The sequence below is a fragment of the Rhinolophus hipposideros genome (assembly GCF_964194185.1).
Source record: "Rhinolophus hipposideros genome assembly, chromosome: 4".
In the NCBI taxonomy this organism is placed as follows: domain Eukaryota; kingdom Metazoa; phylum Chordata; class Mammalia; order Chiroptera; family Rhinolophidae; genus Rhinolophus; species Rhinolophus hipposideros.
This window is the reverse complement of record NC_138050.1, coordinates 29,350,971-29,374,260: the sequence shown is the minus strand read 5'-3', so window position 1 is coordinate 29,374,260 and position 23,290 is coordinate 29,350,971. Positions and strand designations below refer to the sequence as shown.

The window sequence follows — 23,290 nt, the reverse complement described above, 5'->3', positions numbered from 1 at the left end:
TATTTTACCTAACTAATAGCTCTCAAACCCCATATTGAGAGGGCCTGCTGTGGATCTTGCGGAGGTACAAAATGGTGGATGTGAGCTAATTTTTTTCCTGCTTTCCCCGTAACTTATCGCATCCATCAGCGCCCGGCCTCCCTTGCCAGCACCCCGGCAGCGATGCAGCGAGCACGCCCCGCGGTCCCGGCCCGGGGACAGCAACGCGATTACCAACCTGATGTCATGTAGCCCCGCGAAGCCTGGGGCGCAAAGGCCGCGGGGAAGCGCTTGTGTAGGCGGTAGTCCTTCTCGCTGCGGGACCTCATGCGGTCCGAGGCCCGGTCCGAGAAATCCGAGCTAGGCCAGGCTCGCCGCAAGGTTGTGCTCCGAGTCTTCTTCATGGTGGGGAGGGCGACCTGCTGCCCCGATCCTGGGGCCTCAGCGCCAGGGCCAAGCGCGCGGCTTCATTCGTCTACAGCGGGCACGACCCGGGCCGACTCTGCGCACATTTTCCCAGCCCCTCGTCGTCGGCGTCTACACCGCCAGCAGTGGGTCCGGCCCTCCCCACGCCCCCACACACCCCCACGGCGAAGGCTCCGATTTTACACACGTCCCACAATGCATTACACTTCATTTGCAATCCTCCCGGCTTATAGCTTCCAGATTCCTGGGGGGAAAGGCACGTTAGGAGGCTCCCCGGCCAGGAGGAGGCGGGGAGGGGGCGGGCGGGGTGGGGGCGCCGAGACTTGCAGCGTGAAAGCAATGGGAGCGCAGACAATGGCCCGATTCAGCGCAGGAGTGCTTAGCCAACTGTGAGCCCCGGCACAAAAGACCCAAACAAACGAGGAAGCAGAGGCCTGCGGGGCTGACCCGGGATCGGGCGCCCGGGAAGCCGGAGGGGCGGCGACGACAGACCCTCCGCACCAGGCGGCTCAGCGCGAGGCGTGGGGATGACAGTGTCCAAGTCGTGTCCCCCTGGGCCTACCAGGCGCACGGCTCGCAGTCCCGGACGCAGGCGGGCTCTGCTTCCCCTGCAGTCCTTGGGAGGCAGTCTTCATTACAGAGCCTCAAAGGGGGGGGGAGGGGGGGCGCGTGTGCACGGGGATCCAAGCAGGCTCTGCAGGCAGCAGCTGCCGCGGGCGGGCTCTGCCGAATCCAGGAAGAGCCGGAGTCGTCCTCGCGGCTGCAGCGTCTTGTCAATCTTGGTCCTTCCAAGGCTCAGGGTGGTGTGCGTGCCTGCGCACGTGTCTGTGCGCGCGTCTGTGTGTGCCCCGACACGCATGTGCCCCCATACACATGCATGCCCCTACTTACTGTCCGAGGCAGCGACGGGAGCCATGGCTGCCAAGGATGCGGGAGCCTGCCGATCTGCACCCGCACGGCGGCACCGCTCAGCCGCGAGCGAGCTGCATGGCTATTGAAGGGCAGGAAGCAGCGCAGCCGCCCAGTCTCATGCTAATCATCAAGCTGCCTTAAGTTAAGAGTGCGGATCCCATCCGTCTTCTCATTTTCAAGTGAAACACCCAGCGGAGACGCTTGGACCTGGCTGGTGCCTCAGCCTGGAGTCAAAGTGGGGATATTTACGTATTTTTAGGATGGCCCCTCCCCTCGCAGAAAGGGAGAGCAACTCGTCGGTGGGAACAGGGAGATCTGCGGCGCCTTGCTCTGCCCACCTGCGCCAACCTCGAAATCAGCTAGCGCCAAGGAGGGGCGCTACCGAAGGCTCCTCCTACAGACTCAAACACCCGGACACCTGGTCTACGCCGCCGGGAAAATGCGGTGGAGGTGGCCTCAGCTCTTCCTCTCCCGTCGAGCCCCAGGTGGGAGTCACTACCAGCCCGCTAACCCGCACTCAGGTCCACAGCTCCTTCGCACAGCACGGCTCGGCACAGCTGTTTCTGGTCCAACCACCAATCGCTCAAGGACAACAATGCGCGCTAAGCCGAAGGGAAGGAGGGGAGGAGGGGGCGCGACGATTTCCCAGCCGAGGTGCCGGGCCTTAGACGCGGCCCAGGTCGCCGAGGTCACACTTGTTAACGGAGCTTGGACACACTGCTGCGAACCCCCATGACAAGGCGCTGCTACCGACTCTCCAAAAAAAACCCAAAAACCCGCACATCTTCCCATTAGGATTTCCAAAAATGCTTTAGCATTATAAACACCAAAAATAAACTTGGTTTTTCTTTTTTGACATATTTTATTTTTGCACGCTTGTTTTTTTTTTGCATGCGTGACGAGGCCAAGCTCGTCATTATTTTTTTATGCCGTTGTTTCATATTCACAGACGCCAAGGTGCAGGGAAAAGGATATGAAATACATGGGACTATGCTCTTATCAAGCTGATACTGCAATAAAAACAAAAACCACCCAAAAGCCGGCGAGTTCTAAAAGATTCAGTTCTCGCACAATTCGGTGCTATTCCAAGGCTGAAATTCTTTGGGGGGCAGTAAGGTTTTTGGAGAACCGTGCAGAGGAGGCGGGGTTTAAGCCACATACATTATAGAATCCATAAGTAGAGCTTCCATTCAATTTCTCAAGGCTGTCCTCTGTAACCTGAGGCTAGTGTAACCTATCTCTTGGGATAGCCGGGAGTATAAAAACAAATAAAAATCACTAAGTATCATATGGAACTTATATTTACACTAACCAAAATTTATTAATAACTGTAAACCTATTAGCTAATGTTCAGTGACTTCTTTTTTTTAAAGTTAGGATAGTCTCCCAAAAGGCACATTTTGCTAAAATGTCTTTACTGTAAGAAGACTACTAAGAACAGAAAGATTACAGCTTTAGAAGCTATAGAAGACTAAATGTGTAAAGAAACATAAAGGTAATAAAAATAATTAATGAATGCATGATATTGACATTTAGATATTTCGATTCAATTCAAAAAACAATTACTCAGTATCTCCCATGAGACAAAAGTGGTTCTAAGAATGATTACAGCAGTTATGACTGAAGGCTAATGGTGATTGCTGTGACAACTGTGATATTTATTCATTCAGAATATAATAATTGTGTAGTATATGGCAGCACTGGGATGGGTGCTGGGCAAACAAAACACCACATGACCCCATGCAGCTTATGGTCTAAGTAGTAAGCAAATAAATGCATGACTTGTGCTACATTCTACAAAGAAGAATAACGTCTCTGGAAAAATGAGTTAATCTGAGACCTACAGGATGAGGAGTCATCCTAGCAAAGAGTGGGGAAAATGGTGCTTCGGAAAGTGGGCAAAGCACACATAAAGGCCCTGAGGTAGGAAAGAATCTTGGCTTCTGTTGGAAGAGGTGAAAGAAGGGCAGTGTGACCGGAATTCTAGCATAAAAGAAAGGTGTGTGATGAGGTCATGGAGGAAGGCGAGAGCCAGATCATGCAAGGACTTGCAGGCCATGTTAAGACTTTTGTATTCTATTCCAAGTGCAGTGTAAACCACTGAAAGGTTTTAAGCAAAAAAGTGATGTTTTAGAATTTCTATACAGAAGGGGCTTAGAGGAGGGAATCTGAAGAGCGGGGTCAGCCAGGAATTTTCTGGAGAGTAAGTCTGAATCTCACTTGACTTAGAAAATATTCATTGTTCATATGAAAGAATGGGGTGGGGGATGATGGATATTTTGAAAGAAGAGCTACACCTCCACTCAGCCACCTCCGCATGCAGGACTTGATATCACCATGCGAGGAAGTGATACCACCCAGTGTCCACACTCTCAACAGATGCCCTTGAATGAAGCCTAGGCCAAAAAGCCAGACACAGAAGAATCAGGCAGTATATGGTTGGCGTGGCTGAATCGAATCAGAGAGGAAGGGGCACTTAAGTAATTTATCCATCCAAATCAGGTGACATCCAAAGAGGTTATGAAGGTAAGACTTGACTCTAGCAAATATTATAGCATATTGTGAGACTCGTCCTATCTGAAGAAGGTGGAGTGGAATTCCTGTTAAAATCAGACTCCATGTGTCCATCTGTCCTATGGGACGATTTCTGGTCATATGCAACCCCTAGATCCCTAGTCCTACTTTCAAATCTCTCAACCTACTGGAGACAATCACGTAACTGTCCACCAAGTAAGCTCAGTTGCGTAAATCCAGTATTCAGTACTAGGATAGTTTAGTAAGACATAGAGAAATGACAAACAAATCCATTTTTATAGTAGTAGTATTTTTTTAATCGTGCTTAAGAATAATTTGTACATTTGGTATTTACATATCAGATAGATTAGAGACACTAGACACATTTGCTTTGTGATTCAATTCAAATGTAGAATTGATTTTAGACTTGTAATTTTAAGTTGAAAGGTATAAGCATTTTGACTTCGAAATTCTCCTCATTTAAATCTTTGGTTTATTGCATTTACAACAGTTGAATGAATTTATTAGAGGTGTGAGACTGTAAGCTCCAGGAAGGCAAGAGATACTTTCTGTTTTCTGCATTGTCATTCGTTGTTCTTTTTTGTTCATAATTGTATCGATGGCTAGCAGTGCCTGGCATGATGACCAATGAAGACCAATTAAGAACTCTGGAAGACTGGGTTTGAAGCCTTTCCAGTCAGACATATTAAGTGGTTTTTAAAAATTAAATATAGTACCAAATTTCTAAATGCAATTTAAGTTCTTAAGGGAATATACTTAACCGTGTTTCTAAATGGGCCTTACTATTGACGCAAGGGACTTTAATCTTCCATTTGAGTTGATCAAATATTTTTCAAAGGCCCCCGAGAACTCGTTTTTATTTTATTATTTAAAAAATACCAAATGTACAAACAGAATGAACTCAACTCAAGACTGAAAGAAATTTCGGTTTTTCCATTTTTATCTCTAGTAAAGGAAAATTTGATTCTTTGAATTTGTATCTCTAGTATACCGAACATTAACTGAAGACCTAAATATCTATAAATGATCTTTGCTGTGCACAGAAAGCCCCCCGCAGACATGACAAAGCCCACACTGACTATACAGACTGAGGGCTATAATAGATTAGAGAAACCGTACTACTGAAATGAGTAAGGAAAAGGTGGATATGAGTGAAAAATAAATGTAAGTATGTACATGTAAGGAGTAACGGGCCTGAGCCTTGACCTTGTAGCTAGAGAAGATTAATTTCAATCTGGGACTTCCTAAGGACACAATATACTGAGATACAGAGACCACTGATACGATACTGGCAACTTCCATTAGTACATTAGGCTCATCAAGTTCAGGGCATTCCATTACAACTGGGAATTCTAATGAAATTCCAGTGAAACGGGGGATTCAGGGACATTCCATTGAAACTGCAACCAAAGTTGCCCATGGCCTCACTTTACTGCCAAAGTATGACGTTGGGAAGGTGAAAGACCTAAATACGTAGAAAAGAAATAGGTACCTGTATTTACATATGTATGGGATATACATACCAAACTTTGTGATGAAAATATTTGTTAAATGAAAAATCAGAATCTTGAGTCTGATAGTAATTTATCCTTTTGCTTCTTCCTGAAACACGATTTCCAACAGATGTTAATAGTCTAATTTGACAAATGTGCTGATTAGTCCAAAAAGTACACATAGATAAACCTTGAAGTGGGGCAGTTGTGTGGCCCATGCTATGGAGCTAGATGGAACCTGGAAAAGAGTATGTCTCTGGAACACTAGCTCTTTCAGAAGTCTGTGAGGTGGGAAATTGGGGGGAGTTCTTTAGTGACACCTATCTACACTCATATATTCATATGCATATATGCATGCACATCCATACAGCCTAGGATATTTTGGCCTCCAAAAGCAGCTAACTAAGGTCGCTGACCAAAGAGTTGTCTTCAGGGTACTTTGGGAAGATACATTTTATCTTCCTTAACCCAGGCTCCAAACTGCTAGCTGCAATTTTATCAGAAAGCTTCAACATGTACAGTCTTTCTTAGAAGATGCTCTCTCCTTAAGCATACCGCTGCTGTGTTTGCCTCAGCAGTGGTCATGCGGCTAGCATTTGGAGCTGCAGCTCCCAATAAAGTGTTCTGGAGAACATGTGTTCCAAGATACATTAGGAAATGTGACTTGAAAAGAGGGTTCCATTGTGAAGTAAGTTCAGCAAATGTGTTAAAATTAAATCAGGCCTGCTGGTCCTCTCAGAGCCTTTAATGTGCTAATGCACCTTGAAAATCTACCCCAAAATGCTAATAAAGCTCTAACCATAGGACCACTTTTTGCTGGAGCACATTTTGGTAAACAGATCTAGACAAGTGGCAGTTGAAACATCCTGGGAAGTGAGAAATCCCAGGGTACAACGTGTTTAAGAGAACTCCTAAGAATAAGAATTCATATATACTATTCTTTCCATCCCTATAAAATCTGAGTTGAATTTCTCTTAGTCTCTCCACTTAGCTACATTGTCACCTATAATTCACTCCAGACAGGTATATAATGAGTGATGGTCATCAATGAATTCTGCTCCCAAAGATAGCAATGTTTGGGGATGGAGGGACACACCAAGGACAAAGAACTCATGAGAGGCCTGAGTGTTTTTGAGGCCTGTTGATGGGGTAGGTTGGCAGGACTGTGACATCCCATCTCCAGACTAACTGCAGTCAGAGCAGTGGAGGGCAGAGACGTGTGGTGATGCCAGGGAGATTCATGTCTGTTGGGGGCCTGAGAGAAGTTAGCCTTTGAGTTCCATTTTTTTCAAATGTAATGGTAATAATCTCTCTCTTGAAGAGCTGTAGTAAGGATCTAAGGTAAATATATGCCGTATTTTGCCATGTAAAATGTGCCCTGTTTTGCCCAAATTTGTGAGGGAAAAATAAGGATGTGCGCTATACATGGGTTGTACTAATTCCGTGTCTGTATAAACGTTTTTAATTCTTTCATTTATGCTTATGAGTTAAAAGAGTAAGGCCAGAAATCGATAATGATATCCATGTGCAAAATAATAGCCTGGAATATGATAATCAGTTTTGTTGAACTTACAACGAACTTGCAACGACGAAGAGTTCTTGGCCTTCTATGATGTGTAAATATCGTAGACGTGTTACCAATACATAAAATTTCTTGTACCATAATCTTAAAAATACATGCTAAAATTCCTTTATAATACAAAAAAAAACACCCAAGTACCTAAATATAAACAAATAAAAATTTGAATTAAACAATTAAAATGAAAAAATTTTTCCCCTGAAAGTTTGGGCCAAAAACGTGGTTGTGCGTTGTACACAGGAGCGCATTATACACGGCAAATTACGGTCAGTGTCCCAGTTCACTGCTCACAAGTAGAAGGCATCAATATGTGACACATCTACACTCATATATGCATATATGCACGCTGATTTTATTATTATTAAGAATAGCTGATTTCATTATTACCACTGATCACTAAAGAAGGAAACCACTTCAAAAACCTGAATCCTTTATAGGTCCTTTTGTTCACCGATGAACCCTGCTTTGTATCAAATAACCAAACAAGCTGAATTCCAGTGAGGACCAAAGATGCCACCTGCGAGTCACACTGAGTTGAACAGTTGAAATACTCAGCATCCACAAACCAGGTTTCAGAAACAGAAGAGAGAAAACAATACCCAGCCCAGCTAGTGTATGTAGGAGCTGTGGCACTGGGTGCTCAGCACACCTTGATTAAAGTAGAGAACTTACTGGGATCGAAAATAGAGAAGGTGGAGACAACCCAAGCATCCATCAACAAATGGATAAACAAAATGTGGTCCATACATATGAGTGGGATATTAATCAGCCTTAAAATGAAAGGAAGTTCTAACATATGCTACAACATGGATGAACCTTGGAAATATTAAGTTAAGTGATATAAGCCAGACACACAAAAGGACAAAAACTGAATGATTCCACTTAGATGAGGTACCTAGATTAGTTAAATTCATACGGACAGAAAGTTCAATCATGCTTTCAGGACTTAGGGGGAGGGGGAAAGAGGGTAGTGTTTAATAGGTACAGGGTTTCAGCTGAGGATGATGAAAAAATTCTGGAGATGGATGGTGGTGATGGTTGCACAATAATGTGAATGTACTTAATGCCACTGAACTGTACACTCAAAAATAATTAAAATGGTCAATGTTACGTATATTTTACCAAAATTTAAAAAATAAAAAGAATAGACTGCAAGGAACAAAGTCACAGTGAAGAAGCGGGTTTGTGTGTGCATTGCATGGAGGACAAGACCTCACAAATTGGTCTTTTTAGCTGCACATTCTGGATGCACACGTCCTCTCCTTTATTCTCTCTGAAAACAAAGGCTGTATCAGGTAAACTGCAAACATAAAACAAGCTCTCTCTCAAATAAATTGGCAAGGTCAGGTTCCTCCCAATTATTACTGGGAAATGGGTCTTTCAAGGATGCATCTGAATTCATGAAGATCTAGAGAAAAAAAATATCATTTTTTTTAAATTTACAGATACTGAAGTTTTTGCTCTTTAAAATTTATATTAACAAACACTCCATTTCTACCAGTTAGAGAAAGTAGCCTGAGCAAACACACCATGGGCAGAAATCAATGGAGGAAGCCCTAACAGTCTTGTTCGGCTGAAGAGTCGGAAATGGTATGAAAATTGTGAGCAACTAGCCTGGAAAGGTATATTGGATAGTTGGTGTAGTGGTTGTGATTTGAGGCCAATTAATCTGTGTATAATTCAAAAGGAAAAGGGGCACTGTGAATACTGAGCAAAGGAGAGACTGGGTAGTACTTAAAAATTTAATCCAGTGAGAAGTGGCTGCAAACAGGCATGAGGAAGCTTTCTGGGGTGATAAAAATGTTAAAACTGAACTGAGATAATGGCTGCGCAATTGTATACATTTATTAAAACACACCCAACACTGAAAAATGGATAAATTTTATAGCATACAAATTATACCTCAATAATGTTGTTTAAAAAGAAAAAATTGACCCAGCCACAGAGTGCAGGATAAACTGGAAAATGAAGAGACCAGAGCTTGAAAACCTGTTAGGAGACTACTGCTATAGTGCAGTTGGGAGGATGCGAATTGGAATTTGAATTCTAGCAGAAAGAGTGGAGAAGAGTGGACAGGAAACACTGCCAGGCTAGAACCTACAGACCTACACAGCAGCTCTTAGAGGGGGCATGAACGGTACATAAAGGAGAGAGGATCACGGGTATCTCCAGAGTTGGAGTAGGGAATCCACACAGAAGCTGGGAAGTTGTTCTAATTCTGTATCCTTCCCTCTCCTAAACTTTGTAATACTTACGATTTATGATACTTATTTTGGCTCTTACTGCCATACTTTTCAATATTAAATAATTCCTATATATTATACACACGCGCGAGCACACACACACACATTTCTTCTAGATAATACAACTGATAATCTCTCCATCACCAAATCCATTGATAACTTTAATTCTTATCTGGTTTCTGCTTGGCACTGTTGCCTACTCTCTCCTCTTAAAACATTTGCCTCCTTTGTCTGCTTTATGGAGCAGTGGGGAGGAGCAGAGCCTCCCCACTGGCTCTCCTCCTACCTAGCAGAACTACCTCTGCCCATTCTGGGATAAAAAAGTTTAAAAGCAAAACAAAGTAACAGCAATGCGTAAGAACAAAACCTTTTGTCATGCTAGTGGGAGGAGATAACAATAAACAAATTGGTAACTTATACACAAGATGAAATAGTGAAGAGTGTTATGGAAGAAAAGACAACAGGGGAGGAAGCCTGAGATGGAAGGTTGTTGATTTAAAATGGGGTAGCCAAGGAAGATTTCATTTTATTAATCATTTGATGCCTTGTGTCTTCCCAAAAGTAGGCCCTCCCACCGTACATGTGTGCTCTGTGCGCCAATTTTTGGCCCTCTTCAGTGCTGTGTTCCTAGCAGAGGCACAACAAATGACCATGGATTTATTAAGTGGATTTGGGATCACAAAGGAATTAATATTATATCTACTTCGTTTTGCCTCAGATCCACTTGCAGCTAAGGAATAATAAATAATGCTTCATGTTTGCCTAGGACTTTACAGTTTATTGAGTCTCATAAGGTCTGAGGTAAGCAAAGCAGGAGTTATCATAATTAAAGTTGAAACAAATGAAGGCTCAAAGGCTGTAAGTAATTTGCCCAAAGTCATACAGAGGTTGAAAACCCAGAACTCCACTCTTGAGATTCCTGGTCCAGGGTGTTTTTCTGCTCCACCCCACTGCCTCTGTAATGACTGATGTCAGCAGATTTAGGGTTATTTGTTAATTGCTTTTGTGTAGATTGAATGAAGTTTATATAAATCCTTATATTGCTATTAGGTTGGTGCAAAAGTAATTGCAGTTTTTGCAATTTTTTTTTTTTTTTGCAATTCGCAATTTGCAACCTTTTAAACCGCAATTATTTTTGTACCAATCTAATAGAATGGCCTCCAAATTTCTAAGTTATCTTATTAAGTTTTTATGAATATATGTGCATGTAAAATAGAAGATAAATTTCTTCAGATGACTCAAATGACTCCCTTGGCAGGTTTATACAGATGGTGCCTGAGATTTAGAGTTAAATCCACACACCTTCAGACTAATCAATCTTGAAAGTTTTCTTTTCTCAATTCTGTTTGCAGGTCACCACAGACTCGCTTCCCAAGCCAGTGAAAACCATACTATAACACAGACGGATTTTACAAGGATGGGCCTTTTTTCTAACATGTGGCTTCCTGTAATTTAAGGAAATACTATACATGAACAATTAAAATCATATATCAAAAAAGAAGCAAAGCTCCAATAATTTCCTGGTCTATCAAATTACAATTATATTTAAAAAACAGTCCCACATATTTAAATACCAGATTCTATTTAAGAATAACTAGTTTAAGTCCTAGTGAATTATAGGACTTTTACGTAATATAATTTAATAATTACTAACACCATTTTTAACTTTCAGATCGAATGCAAAATACACAGATGCAATTACTTAATAATTTCTGCTAAGTCCTTTTGAAAGATTTTGTTTTAACTTTCTTTCAATATTTAGGAATTTAAATAATTAGGCTTATGGATAATAATCTTTAATCTTTCTATTATTATTCATTTAGTATATTAAAGGTGCTATGGAACTTCTATTTCAAACACAGAGAGATTAGCTATAACCTAACAATCATTTGCAGTAGCTTTTATTAGGGTTACCGTTATTTATTGTTCAAATAGGACGGTTTTTAAAGTTAAAAAGGATAATATTGATTACGACAAAGTATCTAAAGCAGTACCTTTCTGAGCAAATGGGGACATAGGGTCCCCCAACTTTTAGTGACAGGAAGCTCATCAAAAAATGTTTTGCTCTATAAGAAGAACAAATAAATCTAAGTGGGGAGACATGAAAAACTACCACTAAGATCAGATATTTTAAAATGTAAGATAGTCGTATTTTTGGGGTGTCTCAATCTACTCTTCTCTCTTCTCTGACCAGCAGTGTGAAGATTCAAAGATCTGTAGCAAAAGTGTGATTTTGAGCAAGACATACAGGGGGTGCCAAAAAATGTATATACATTTTAAGATAACATCTTAAAGATAACATCTTTAAGATAACATCTCTTAAAATGTGTATACATTTTTTGGCACCCTCCGTATATTAAATTGGTTCTGTTATGACGCCATTTACAAAAAAATAAATAAAACTGGCTCCAGTGATTGCATAGGACGGCAAAGGCTTCTTGTACCAAGAATATGAAATGCAGCATAATTTGCATTACCAAGACTTCTTCCTTTTCATTCCTCCAACTCCCACAGGGAATGGGGCCTACATTCTTAAGAAGCCAATGGTGGCTCCCTCTCGTCCACAGAGGACACTGGCCGCAGAGCAAAGGGACAAGTGCCAAGTCCTAACATTATACATGTGGAACGCACTTCCAAACACAAACTAGACTAAATTTCACAGTCTGCCCTAGTCTCAGCCTACACTCGGGTTTCCTGAGAACACACCTCTGTGCCAGTCAGGAAACTGCGACCTATCTACCTTTGTGCCTTCTCAGAAGAAATGAGGGGAAATATCCTAGAAATGGGAAAAGGCCAAACCCAAATAAGAAGCTATGAGAAAGACACAGAAGGCAATAAGGAGAAAGTTGAACCCAGATATAAGGTGGGGACACAGTTCATGACAGTTTTCTTCCAAAATCTGTGACTGATTTCCAGAGGATATCTGATCTGGCTTCCTGGCTCCAGGGACATCTCCGAGTCCTTGCAGGCAAGCCTTCTACAGAGTTTTCCAAACTCACTATATATTTTTAAACGTAAATTATTTAAGTTTCAGGCATCAGGAAATCCATCCATGTTCGGTACTGGTAAAGAAATGTTTTCATGGAGTCATCACCCACATGATAATAAATAGATAACATGGCAAGTGTGGTATTTTAATTTAGATCCTGTAACAACTGAAAAATAACTGGCTTGGAGAAGAGGCTAAGTATGTCCTAAATATGCGTCAATTATGAGCAATTTGCTTTTACATGTCATTACAGACTGTTACGATCACCATCACAACCTTAGCAGCTAAAATGTAAAAGTTTAAGAGCAAGTGACTTTAGGTACCTCGAGTTCACAAAGGATCAGAATTTAAGGACTGCATCACTGGGCTGTACCCATGAAATCAGGGCACAGGGTTTCATACTGTCCCTGTTTGGACAGGAGAACAGAAGGGAGAGGCCTCAGCCATCTCGGAACAACACAGTTCTCTGGACTCCCCCTCCAGAATTTTGCCAAGGCAAGGATTTCCCTGCAAGGATTTTGCTAACGCAATATAGTTTAGGAGTTAAAAGTAAATGCTCTGGAATATGTTTGTGAGTGCCTGAACCCCAGTGTCTCCACCTCCCAGCAGAGAAAACGTGAACACATCCTAGAAACACTCTTTTCCCCGGTTCTAATTCTGTATCATAGTGATGATACAGAATTTTGTTGATCACTCTGCATCAATAAAAGCACCAATCTAATGGGCTTGTTCTGAGGATTAAATGAGATATATGCAAAGAGCTTAGCATGGGGTCTGGCAATTGGTGCTCAATAAACGTTAATTTAATTATTTTAAAGAAACACCTTTTACCTGGTCTAGGGTTAAACACACAGACAACTTCTGACTGCCAAGTCAAGTGGATAACTCCTGATTATCCAAAGTTCTTTATTATTATGTCACCTTAATAGTTTAAGCACTCTCTTAATTTCACCTTTTCCTCTCTATTCTTTCAGTGATTACCCAGATAGTTTAACAAAAATTCTTAAATTTTTAAAATAATCTAAAATTAATCCCTAGCTCCACATTCTCCCAAACAACAGAAAGAATTATAATGACTCAACTCTGTACAAACATATGTTAGCTCCCAGGTGATTGTTGTTCAGTGTTTGATTTCTTTTCCTCCTTCTTGCTTCCCTTCTTTCCTCCTCCTCCTGCTTCTTTTCTCACCCTCCCTCGCTCCCTCCTTCCCACTCTCTCTTCCTTCCTTTCTTTCATTACTGTTTTAAATAGTCAAATTTTGTCAAGATTCATCCTGTTTACCAGTTTCCTTGCTCAGCATGAGCAGGCCAGTCCCTTGGGTCTGAGTTGCGAGCTTAATGGAACTAAAAGGTGGATGGAGCTGGATTTGTGTTTTATGAGATCGAAAAGCCAAGAAATACTAGGAAATATTTCACCTAGAAATTTACAGATTTTTTTTTTTTTAATCTTCAGCTTTTCAGGATATATAGTTAGAAATGAAAGCAAGCAGCTCACTTTTTCTTTTCCTTCTTTTTTGGTCTCTAAACAGAAAGGATCTCTTAACAAATAATCATGAAATCTGATTTTTTTTTTTTTCACCAAAAAAGAAAAATAGAGAACTTTAAAAGAAGCACATACACACTCATGGAATGGAAGTATGGTCATGGTCCAAACTCAATGTCTCTCTCCCTCTTCTCCCTCTCCCCATCCCACCATCCCTCCCTCATCAATGGGCTTAAGGAAACATGGCTACTCTGAGACCTACAGAAAGGGCAATCTCTAACAGGCAGAGGATGGACAGGCCTGGGGAGATGGGGCAGGAGTGATGGAAGGTGCACCAAGCCAGGAATCAGGGCTCTTCATCTTCTGCTACTAATTTCCTTTGCCACTTTGAGCAAGCGGCGCTTAACTTCTCTGAGCCTGTGTTTTTGTCACCTCCAACCTCAATGAGGTTCTGGGGAAGGTCAAGACTCTGGTGGGGAACAGTAAGTGTGGAGAGGGAACAACATGGAGTGGTGGAAACTTGAGTTCTACGCCAGACTTGAAGGACTCCTAATAGTCAAATCACAAAACCTCTCTGAGTCGCAATATCTTCATTTAACAAACGTGGGAAGTGCATTACCAGCTAATACTAGGTCCCTTTCCTGGCTTAATCTCGATGACATGTTATTACGAGATAATAAATATGAACACACTTTAAAGTCTATGTAAAACACTTTATCCCTGGAGTACTACTAATAAATAAATAGTAAGTCATTTTTCTGTTTCTTTGTGATTTTTGAAATATTAATGCAGCAAGTAGTGGGAAAATTTTACTTTGGAACAAGAATAGCAAAAAGAAATCCTTAGGAACTCAGAATCGCTGTTTAACACGATCGGTTACGCTAGCTCAAGGCGAAACACAAAATGTGAAATCAGCTTTCACTTGAAGTCCTGGCTCTGCCTTTGACGACCTCTGTGTCCCTGGCCACATTATTTAACCTCTATAAACCTCAGTCTTCCATCTCATCTTTAAAATGAGAACAAAAATACATTAGTGGTAAGTTTACATAAGATAATATATGTAAGCTCTTGGCTCGGTCTTATATCCAGGAAGTCACTGTCACCAAGGATGAGCAAATGGGGTAAAAACTTTACAAAGTACAAGGATTTTCATTAAGTATTTATTTGATTAATACATAAAGTCTTATTTTAGGAGAAAGGTTTATTTTATTTCCCAAAGAGCTCAGGTCCATGGAACTTTGCTAACTTAACGTTTTCATTTTTACTGCTTTATTTGTTTCTTTAAAGTAAGAATTTGTCTTAGTTCGCTAGGGCTGCCACAATAAAATGCCACCAACCGAGTGGCTTAGATAACAGCAACTATCTCACAATTCTGAATGGTAGAAGTCCAAGGCCAAGGTGTTTGCAGGGTTGGTTCCTTCTGAGGGCTGAGGGGAAGAATCTCTTCCAGCTCTCTCCTAGCTTCTCGTGGTTTCCTGGCAATCTCTGGCATTCCTTCACTTCTGCTACATCACGCCTGTCTTCACATGGCTCCCGGGGGGGCGGGGGGGGGGGAATTCTGTGTCCAGATTTCCCCTTTTTATAAGAACATCAATTATGTTAGATTAAGGGCCATCCCATTCAGGTATGACCTCATCTTTACTAATTACATCTGCAACAACCCTATTTCCAAATAAGGTCACATTCTGAGGTATTGGGGGCTAGGACTTCAACACAGGAATCTGGGAAGACATAATTCACCCTCTAACAGTGTGCTCGATGACAATCTTTTGACTCCTTCAGACTCCTAAACCGATGCTGAATTCGCTAAGCAAAAAAAATAAACTAAGCGAGATGGCCTAATAAAGCTTCCAGAACTGCTTTGGCAACTTATAAAAGCAAAACTTCCCTTTTGGGTAAACCTGTGCGTATGACTTACACAGGGAAGGAGCCAACTTGTCTTACGTGCTCTACAGAAAGGGAGCATTTGCCCCTCTCCATCATACAAAGCCAAATTAGCCCAAGGAACAGGGGTAAGTCAGCTCTGCCTTATGGCCACTGGCATAATTGAGAGGCTTGAGTGCAGCCCCAAAGAACGAGGTGGGAAAGGGTGGGAGAAACGTAGCACTGGAAATGTTTAACTCTCATTAACAGGCGCAAGAATTATCTCGTTCCTGTGCAGACTGTGTGAACCTCTAGCTTCTTCCGTGCCAAGCCCCAGGGCCCATAAATAAGTCAGAAGGAGAAGTAACCACGAGATTGGCAAAGAGCAGGCAAGAGAACAAACACATCCAGACTGCACTTAGCTGTGCTGTCTCAGGACCAGCAGTCAGACCCCACAAGGACCTCTTCCTCCAGGCTCTGTCAAGGTCAGGAGGAAACAAAGAGCCCGGGGCCTCACTAGTGCCTGGGATGCCGGCGGCAGGTCAGAGAAGCAGTGGGTACAGGATCTGCAGCCAGCCTGCTCAGGGAAATGCACTGGGCCACTAATCATCCCTGTGCCTCAGTTTCCTCAGCTGGAAAATGGGGTAATAACAGAACTCTTAGGGCTGCTGTAAAGGCTCAAATAAATTAATACACATGAGCTGCTTAGAACAATGCCTGGTGTAGAGTAGGTGCTGTAAATGTTAGCTACTATTACTACTGTTTAGGGGGGCATTGTCTAAGGGGGAGGGGGTCTTGCTTGGAGCTTTGAATCTCCATCCTTTGAAAAATGAAGTTGTCTCAGGAATAAAAAAGAAATGAAGGTCTCTGACATCATATTTTTCTCCCATGGGGTAGGAGGATACAGATGGGTCTAAGATATTTGCCTACCATTCTAAGGTATTAAAAGGAACCTGGGCTTCGGGGCCTGGAGCTAACATTTATTAGATGCATAATCTTGAGCAAAATTCAAAATCTCTGCTAAGCCATCATTTCCTCCATGGTAAATTTGGAAAAAATAGCTTTCTCCTAATGTTGTGTGAAGAATAAATATGAAAAGACATGTAAAGTACTCAGCAGGGTGCCGCTAACAACAACTTAAGTGTTCAGCCATTAGTAGCCATGCATTTGATTATAAAGAAGGAAAAAGAAGGCCGATTTGGGACCTCTAGTAGCTTCTACAGTGCCTTTGTGACATCTAGGGGGAAAAAGTTTCCTTTCTAAGTATACATTACTTCATCTCTCCAAACACTGTTATACAGGTGTGAATAATGTCCTCTGGTTAGGACAGCCTTGTCTAGGGCAGGACTGCACGAAGGGTCCTGAGGTGACCGGCTATAGAAAAGGATCTCAACACAGACAGCAACGTGTCTTTCAAAAGTACCCAGCATTACTTTTGTACACAGAAGGTATTTAATGAATATCTACAGAAGGAAGGGAGGGAAAGAATAGAGGTAGTATGAGGTTGTCATTAATGATTGTTTGTTCTATGTTCAGCTGATTAGATGTCAGTGGGTGGGGAAGTGCTATTCAGAGGGTAAAAGGGTATTTGAGAGAAAGACAGTTGTAAGAGACTTAGTTGTTGCTTCTCCTTTTCTGTGTATCTTGCCCTACTAATTCTAGTCTCATTCTCCCTTCATTCTACACCTGGGAAGCACTGTGACAGTGTGCCAAGAGCTGCAGACACAAAATAAGAGTGCAAGCATTAACTCTTGTCCCTCTTCTCTTGTGTCCCGAAGTATCGTATCGTTAGTGGACACACAGACATGCAGGCAGAATTTATTCCCAAAGTTTGTGTTACTGAAAAGTCCACATAATCTCCCAGTTAGAAATATTCAATTTACAAATCATGTCTTATGTTGAAGACCCATCTGCTAGGATACCTTCCCTTATTCCATCCTTTCTGCTCTGCAACAATCAACTATAATGACCCTTATCTTACATCTGTCTACACCATCCAGCAACCATCTGAAACTCCGTCACAGCCCTCTAGCCTTCCCACCCTGGAGGACCCCCTGTTTATGCCCCCTGTTCCTTACTGCTTTCTAGAATCATCTGTGTCCACCCTGTCACTTGAGCCCCAATCTCTGAGGCCAGGAAAGTTCGTACTGGAACTCACAAAGTACTTTTCCAGGCAAACATTGTTACAAAGGAGTTATGGTTCCCCTTTGTAGGGTATTCTCTATTGGTTAGGGCCTTTGACTATTGGCCAACTGCAATAAACGAACTTTAAAGAAATACGCAATTTTAAAGGAGGGCTTCCTACAAATCCCATAGTCAGAGAGTTACCCACCAACAAGTTTAAAGAGCAGGACTTTGGATCAATGGACTATCAGTGAGGGAGATGCAGAAACTTTCCTCATCCATCAGGCTGGATGTCCACATAGTTTAGCTTCCAGAAGCTGAGGCGTTTCCCCTTCTGTCCTCAGCAACACTAACAAAGCAAATCTGAGGCAGCCTGCCCCAGCACAGCTCCCACAGATGGAGAAGCCTCATTTGTCTCCTCAACACAAGAACTAGAATCGCCATAACTCAAACACAGCAAGGAGGCCACAGACAGGAGGCGACGATCACAGAAAGCTGGCCTTTGGAGAGCCAAGTGTTCAACTCTAGTCACAAAACAGCTGTTCCAACTGTAGGATTTATCAGCTACGTCATTCCTCCTTTTCGCCCCGCCCCCGAAACACTTGTGCTTCTTAGACCAGCCACAACCCATGGCAGAGAGAAAAGGTAAAACATACAACAACAACACACACTACATGAAAGATGAGGAAGGACTTCTTCCAAATCTGGAAAGGTTATGGGAAGACGACTAATAACTCTGAGAGGGGCGTGGGATAAAAAATCTTAAGCAAATCAGAAGGTGTGTCTGTAGCCCCAGTTACCACACGACACTGGTTTTTATGATATCCTGGAAGTCAGTCTGACCTAGATAGAGCACGGCTTAAACTAGCTTCAGATCACACTTCTCTCCACTGCTGGGTTCCGGAAGTGAGATGACAGGACCCAGCACCCAAGCACAGGCTGTGCTTCCTCAGCTGTTTTTTACTTTTCTACCAGCTGGCTTATCCACTGGGATGTTTACTTTAATGACTGTTGCTTTTCAGGAAAACCCTGCTTCCTGCTTCTCACTCCCAGGACCCAACTCTCCCTAATTTTTCTCTAAGGAAGAAAATGTCTCCTGTGAACATTTCTGGTTTTAGCCAGCTTGACAAAATTCATGGCAGACAAACAAGAAGGAAATTTTTGTTTTGTTTTGTACTCTTTATCCTGCAACACAAAATTCTGTGCCAATCTGGATGTATTAATGAGATGTTCATTGAAAACTTGCTGTTGGCTTCTATCACTAAAGAAACTGAGAATGAGAAGTTAAAGAAATAAATGCATTTTCAACCATGTCCCCAAAAAGGATCAACCCTTCTCCCCTAAAATGCTTTCCTGGAATATCACTTGTAGTGAACAGAACATGTCTCTAACCATAAAATATTTTATATCCTGTGCTTGTAAACTAGAGCTCTACTAGGAGCTCAGGGTATTCACATCTGCTGACACGAAGGAAAAACATGTTACGGATCCGCCACCAAAAATAACCATGACTTTTTCCTTTTCTGTGGTGACAAGTTTTTTTAATATTCTGATAGTTAACTTAAAGGGATACAAGAAGAACAGCTTCAATGTCTTTGGAAAACAATGTATTAAAATTTACTAGTCTAGGTAAAAAGGAGAATTAAAACACTCCAAAATCAAGTGAGTATCTAGTAAATTCCTCAGTAACTCCAAAGTCATGGCACATCTTATCAGTGATATTCAAAGTCCTTTATTGCTCCTCTCTCTTTTGAACTAAAACACCCACTATTCGTAATAGTTTGCTTCTCCCTTGACGGGGGAGGAGGGCATATTATATTATATTTTATATTTCATATTATATTTATAGTAGATTATTTTAAAAGACTATAAGAAATTTGACCAGTTTTGGAATTACCGCTAATTTATTTAGGTTAATAGGATTACGGTTATCTTTTTCAAAAGCATCTTAATCTTTTGGAGATTCATACTGTAATATTTATGGGTAAAATTGTATGTCTGGGTTTGCTTCAAAATAATCTGGGGTGGGAGAGTAGGTAGGGATATAAAAAAGATGAACTATAAATTGATCATTGTTGAAGCTGGCTATTGGCTTTGTGTTTCTATTCTCTCCACTTTTGTATATGTTAGAAATTGTGCATAATAAAAAAAAGTAACAGCTACATAAATCGGTCTAAGATTTAAATCTCCAACAATAGCATGCATTCCTTGGAAAATTCTCCTCCTGACTCTGGACAGAGGTGAAAAATACCACTAAATCCTATTCAGAAATAAGTGATGAAAAACGAGAGCAGAAGTTAGGAAACTGGGGTTCCAGTCGTAGCCTGGTGACTTACCGGCTTTGTGACTTTCAGTAAGTCTCGTGACTTTTGTGGGCATCATTGCTTCATTTCTAAAAGAAATAGGTCAGACCAGAAGTTTTCCAAGGTCTCTTCCAGCTATAAGATTCAATGAAATATGAAGCCCACTTAAAAATAAGCAGCGAAATATGTCAGACAAGCAGTTTAAAGTGCAACCCAGGCATAGTAAATCCTAACAGCTGCTAAAACTCTACAGTCCATTTGTTCAACTACCAAAACTAAACATTCAACCTAAATGTTGGAAGAAAGACATTTTTCTGACATCAACCAAAGTCTTGGCTTTGTTCCTTTTTATGCAGCCAGAGGTATACTCCAGAATTGGGATAGAATGAAGTGATATCATTTAATTGAAATAGGTTCACTGAACTCTTGCTATATCCCAGGATTAACTGACCCACTGGGAAATGAGAGTTTTATGTCTGGGAAATGCTGTTTTCTCTTTTATAATTGCTTTAAAAAGCGGGAACTCAACACTCAGGAACCCATAAAGATCAACGTGTATGCAGAGTAAAGGGTCAATGAACAGAAAACTCTATATACAGAAAAACAAAGAGGGGTCTAACTGGGATCAAAGGAATGGCATTTCATCTCAGGGATTCAGTTTCCCAAATTCCATTTTTGGAGTCCTCGTAAAGAGAGAACAGGCTGGAATCTGTTTTAGAGCAAACATTTTCACTGTAATTTTTCAGAACTGTGAGTTGGGTATTTATGTACATTAGACCTGAAGTCCTAATGTCTGTCACTTACCCATACTTCTCACATAGCGCTGTTGGTCATAGGGCATATGACAGAATGGTACTTTAGTTGAAGCCCTCATTACATCTAATTAATTCAGTTCTAGGTCAGTTCAAGTTCAGACCAGTTGAAATAAACTATTTTAAAGTTGTTGGTTCAAATTAAGTTCCACCTCTAGAATAGAGGATGCCTAAAATATCTCAATCTATAATAATTCTGGTCATTATTTGGCAGCTACACGGATGAAGGCTCACATGTCATACAAAGAATGAAATCATAGAAAACTTAAATCATAGTATGAAATAGGCTTGAGTGAGGGTGAGAATAACATAATTAAACAGAAAAATTACACTTCCTGTACATTTCTGCCTAAAAATCTTCTTATACAGAGATTTCAATATTTTTACTAGGTTTTTCTATATACCCTGGGTAATAATTATGTGGAATTCTAGTTTTTAAAAAAACAACAACAATTTCATTTAGTTATTTAACAAAGACTTAGCCTAAAATGTGCCACAGTGATGTCCTTTCAATTCACTGACTAGGCCTTTTCTTGTTCTCCATGGTTGGGCCTGAGATTTCCTCTCCTTCTTGATTCCTGAGGTGGTACTTCTTTCCTGGTCAATCTCTGAGCTTATGAGTAAATTAAACACCCCTTGGAGCACAGATAAGACAGTTACTTTAGTCCCATTGAAGGCAGAAAGGATCTTAAAGGGGCCTGCACCAACACACAGCATCGTTTGTTGTATTTAGAGAATGTTTTCAACCTCATTCTTTCACTTGGTATCTGAAACATGAATAACCCAACGAATGAGACAAAGCTAGCTATTATATACAGTGGTCTAAATTTTATAGACCAACAATACATGTATTCCTTGGAAAAATTTCCACCTGAGAATATATTGTTTTATATCCAACAATAACATGTATTCCTTGGAATAATTTCCACCTGAGAATCTGTACACAGGTTTGAAAAAAATCCACTAAATTCTATTTAGAAATAAGTTACCAAACAGTCAAAATTATTACCCTACAATGTTCTTTATCTGTTGGAGGTAAAATGCTAAGATTTCACACTTTGGTTGTTCAAATTTTTTAATGAGAGAAAAATAACAAACAGAGATATTGTCAAATCTTTGTTATCTCTTTAACAGTCTTCCCTGGAACTATCCTTTTCTCTCCATCTCTCATCCTTAGTGGGCATAGGTCCCAAGTTAACTGTAAACTCAACATTTCAGTCTCGTCTTTTCCTAGCCTCCAAACATACTTTTTCTGGACATAATTAACATGGCAAAATTATCTTTGTTCTTGATCTGGCCACAACATTTTTTTTTAATTCTAACAGTATCTATGAATTCCTCTGCAAAATCAACACAATGTTTTATCCTCCATATCAAGACTTTTGGCTGGTTTGTTTGTTTGTTTGGTTGGTTGGTTGGTTGCCTGCTAGCTTGGTTAATTAATTGGTTGGTTGACTGGTTTACACCTGGATACATTAGTTTAGAATCAAATAGTCTGATAGCTGGAAGAGAAGACTTTTAAAGCTATCTGCTCCTACACGTGCATTCTGTGAGTGAACAAATGGCACAGAATGACTTTCCCAAAGCCATGCAGCTAGTTGGCAGCACAAAGCGGGCTAAGTCTCTGACTTCTGAGTCGGTGCTCTTTGTACCATATCATGCTATCACTTTCTACAGGCCTCATTTCTATGCTCCTCCATTCCACTCACAGAGAAGTAATTCCTGTTCTATCATCCTGCTCCCATCCCTGGCCTTCCACGAAGCCGTCCCTACACCTACAATGGTTCCCACTAACCTCTCCTTCTACTCCTTCTACTGCAGCAGCAAACCAATGCTGCCACTTCTGACTCCCAGAATTGTGCCCCAGATTTCTCCCAAGAAGACAATATATGCATCTAACCATGGAAACATGGGGACAAGGGCCACACAAACGCCAAGTGTCTAACACTGCCAATGATAAAGGATGTAGTGGCGATGTATCTTGCTTTCACTTAGGCTACACAAGCCTTACTGACATTAGTCACCATTAAAATACTAACTATCCCACTGTCCTGCCACATTCTCAACTCACGCAAGTTGTATAAGAGCTTGTGAAAACACCCACTGAATGAGTTCTGTGGCTTCCCCCATAGTATGCTTCTGGTGAGTTCTTATTCTGTGGAGACACTATGTGATACACTCGCGTTTGATGTACTGACTGAGAGTAGGAAGGTATGTGAGGAATATGTGCAGGGCCCATTGGGATGGGAAAGGGTGGGACGGAGAGGCGGTGGGGATAGCGGCAAAGTCAGTGGACGCAGGGCTGAGGCTGCTTGAGACACTACAGTTCATTTACACCAACAACACACATGTACCTTTCACACACTGAAATAATGCCACATACAAGATAATTTAAGAAAGATTTATGCTTCTTTATCTTGTATGAAAACAGGCTGTGAACACACAAATTTGACCTACAAGTGCATGCCCTTTCATTACTCCAGCTATTATTTTAATGACAGAAACCATTGCGCAGATTTCCTCATAGTGTAGAAGCTCAAAAAAAGAAAA

General features: G+C 41.3%; 1 protein-coding gene across 3 annotated transcripts in view; it reads right to left on the bottom strand.

Annotated features, from left to right (window-relative positions):
* The window catches only part of STOX2 (storkhead box 2), a 113,482-nt gene extending 112,405 nt beyond the window's left edge, over positions 1–1,077 (bottom strand). Inside the window, exon 1 of one of the 3 annotated variants that reach the window (XM_081045715.1) lies at positions 218–1,077. In XM_081045715.1, the coding sequence (XP_080901841.1) occupies positions 218–383 (166 nt within the window). In that variant the 5' untranslated portion in view covers positions 384–1,077. The remainder of the gene's footprint in view (positions 1–217) is intronic. The other 2 variants (XM_081045716.1, XM_081045718.1) reach the window with 2 other exon arrangements.
* Positions 1,078–23,290: the final 22,213 nt, after the last annotated feature.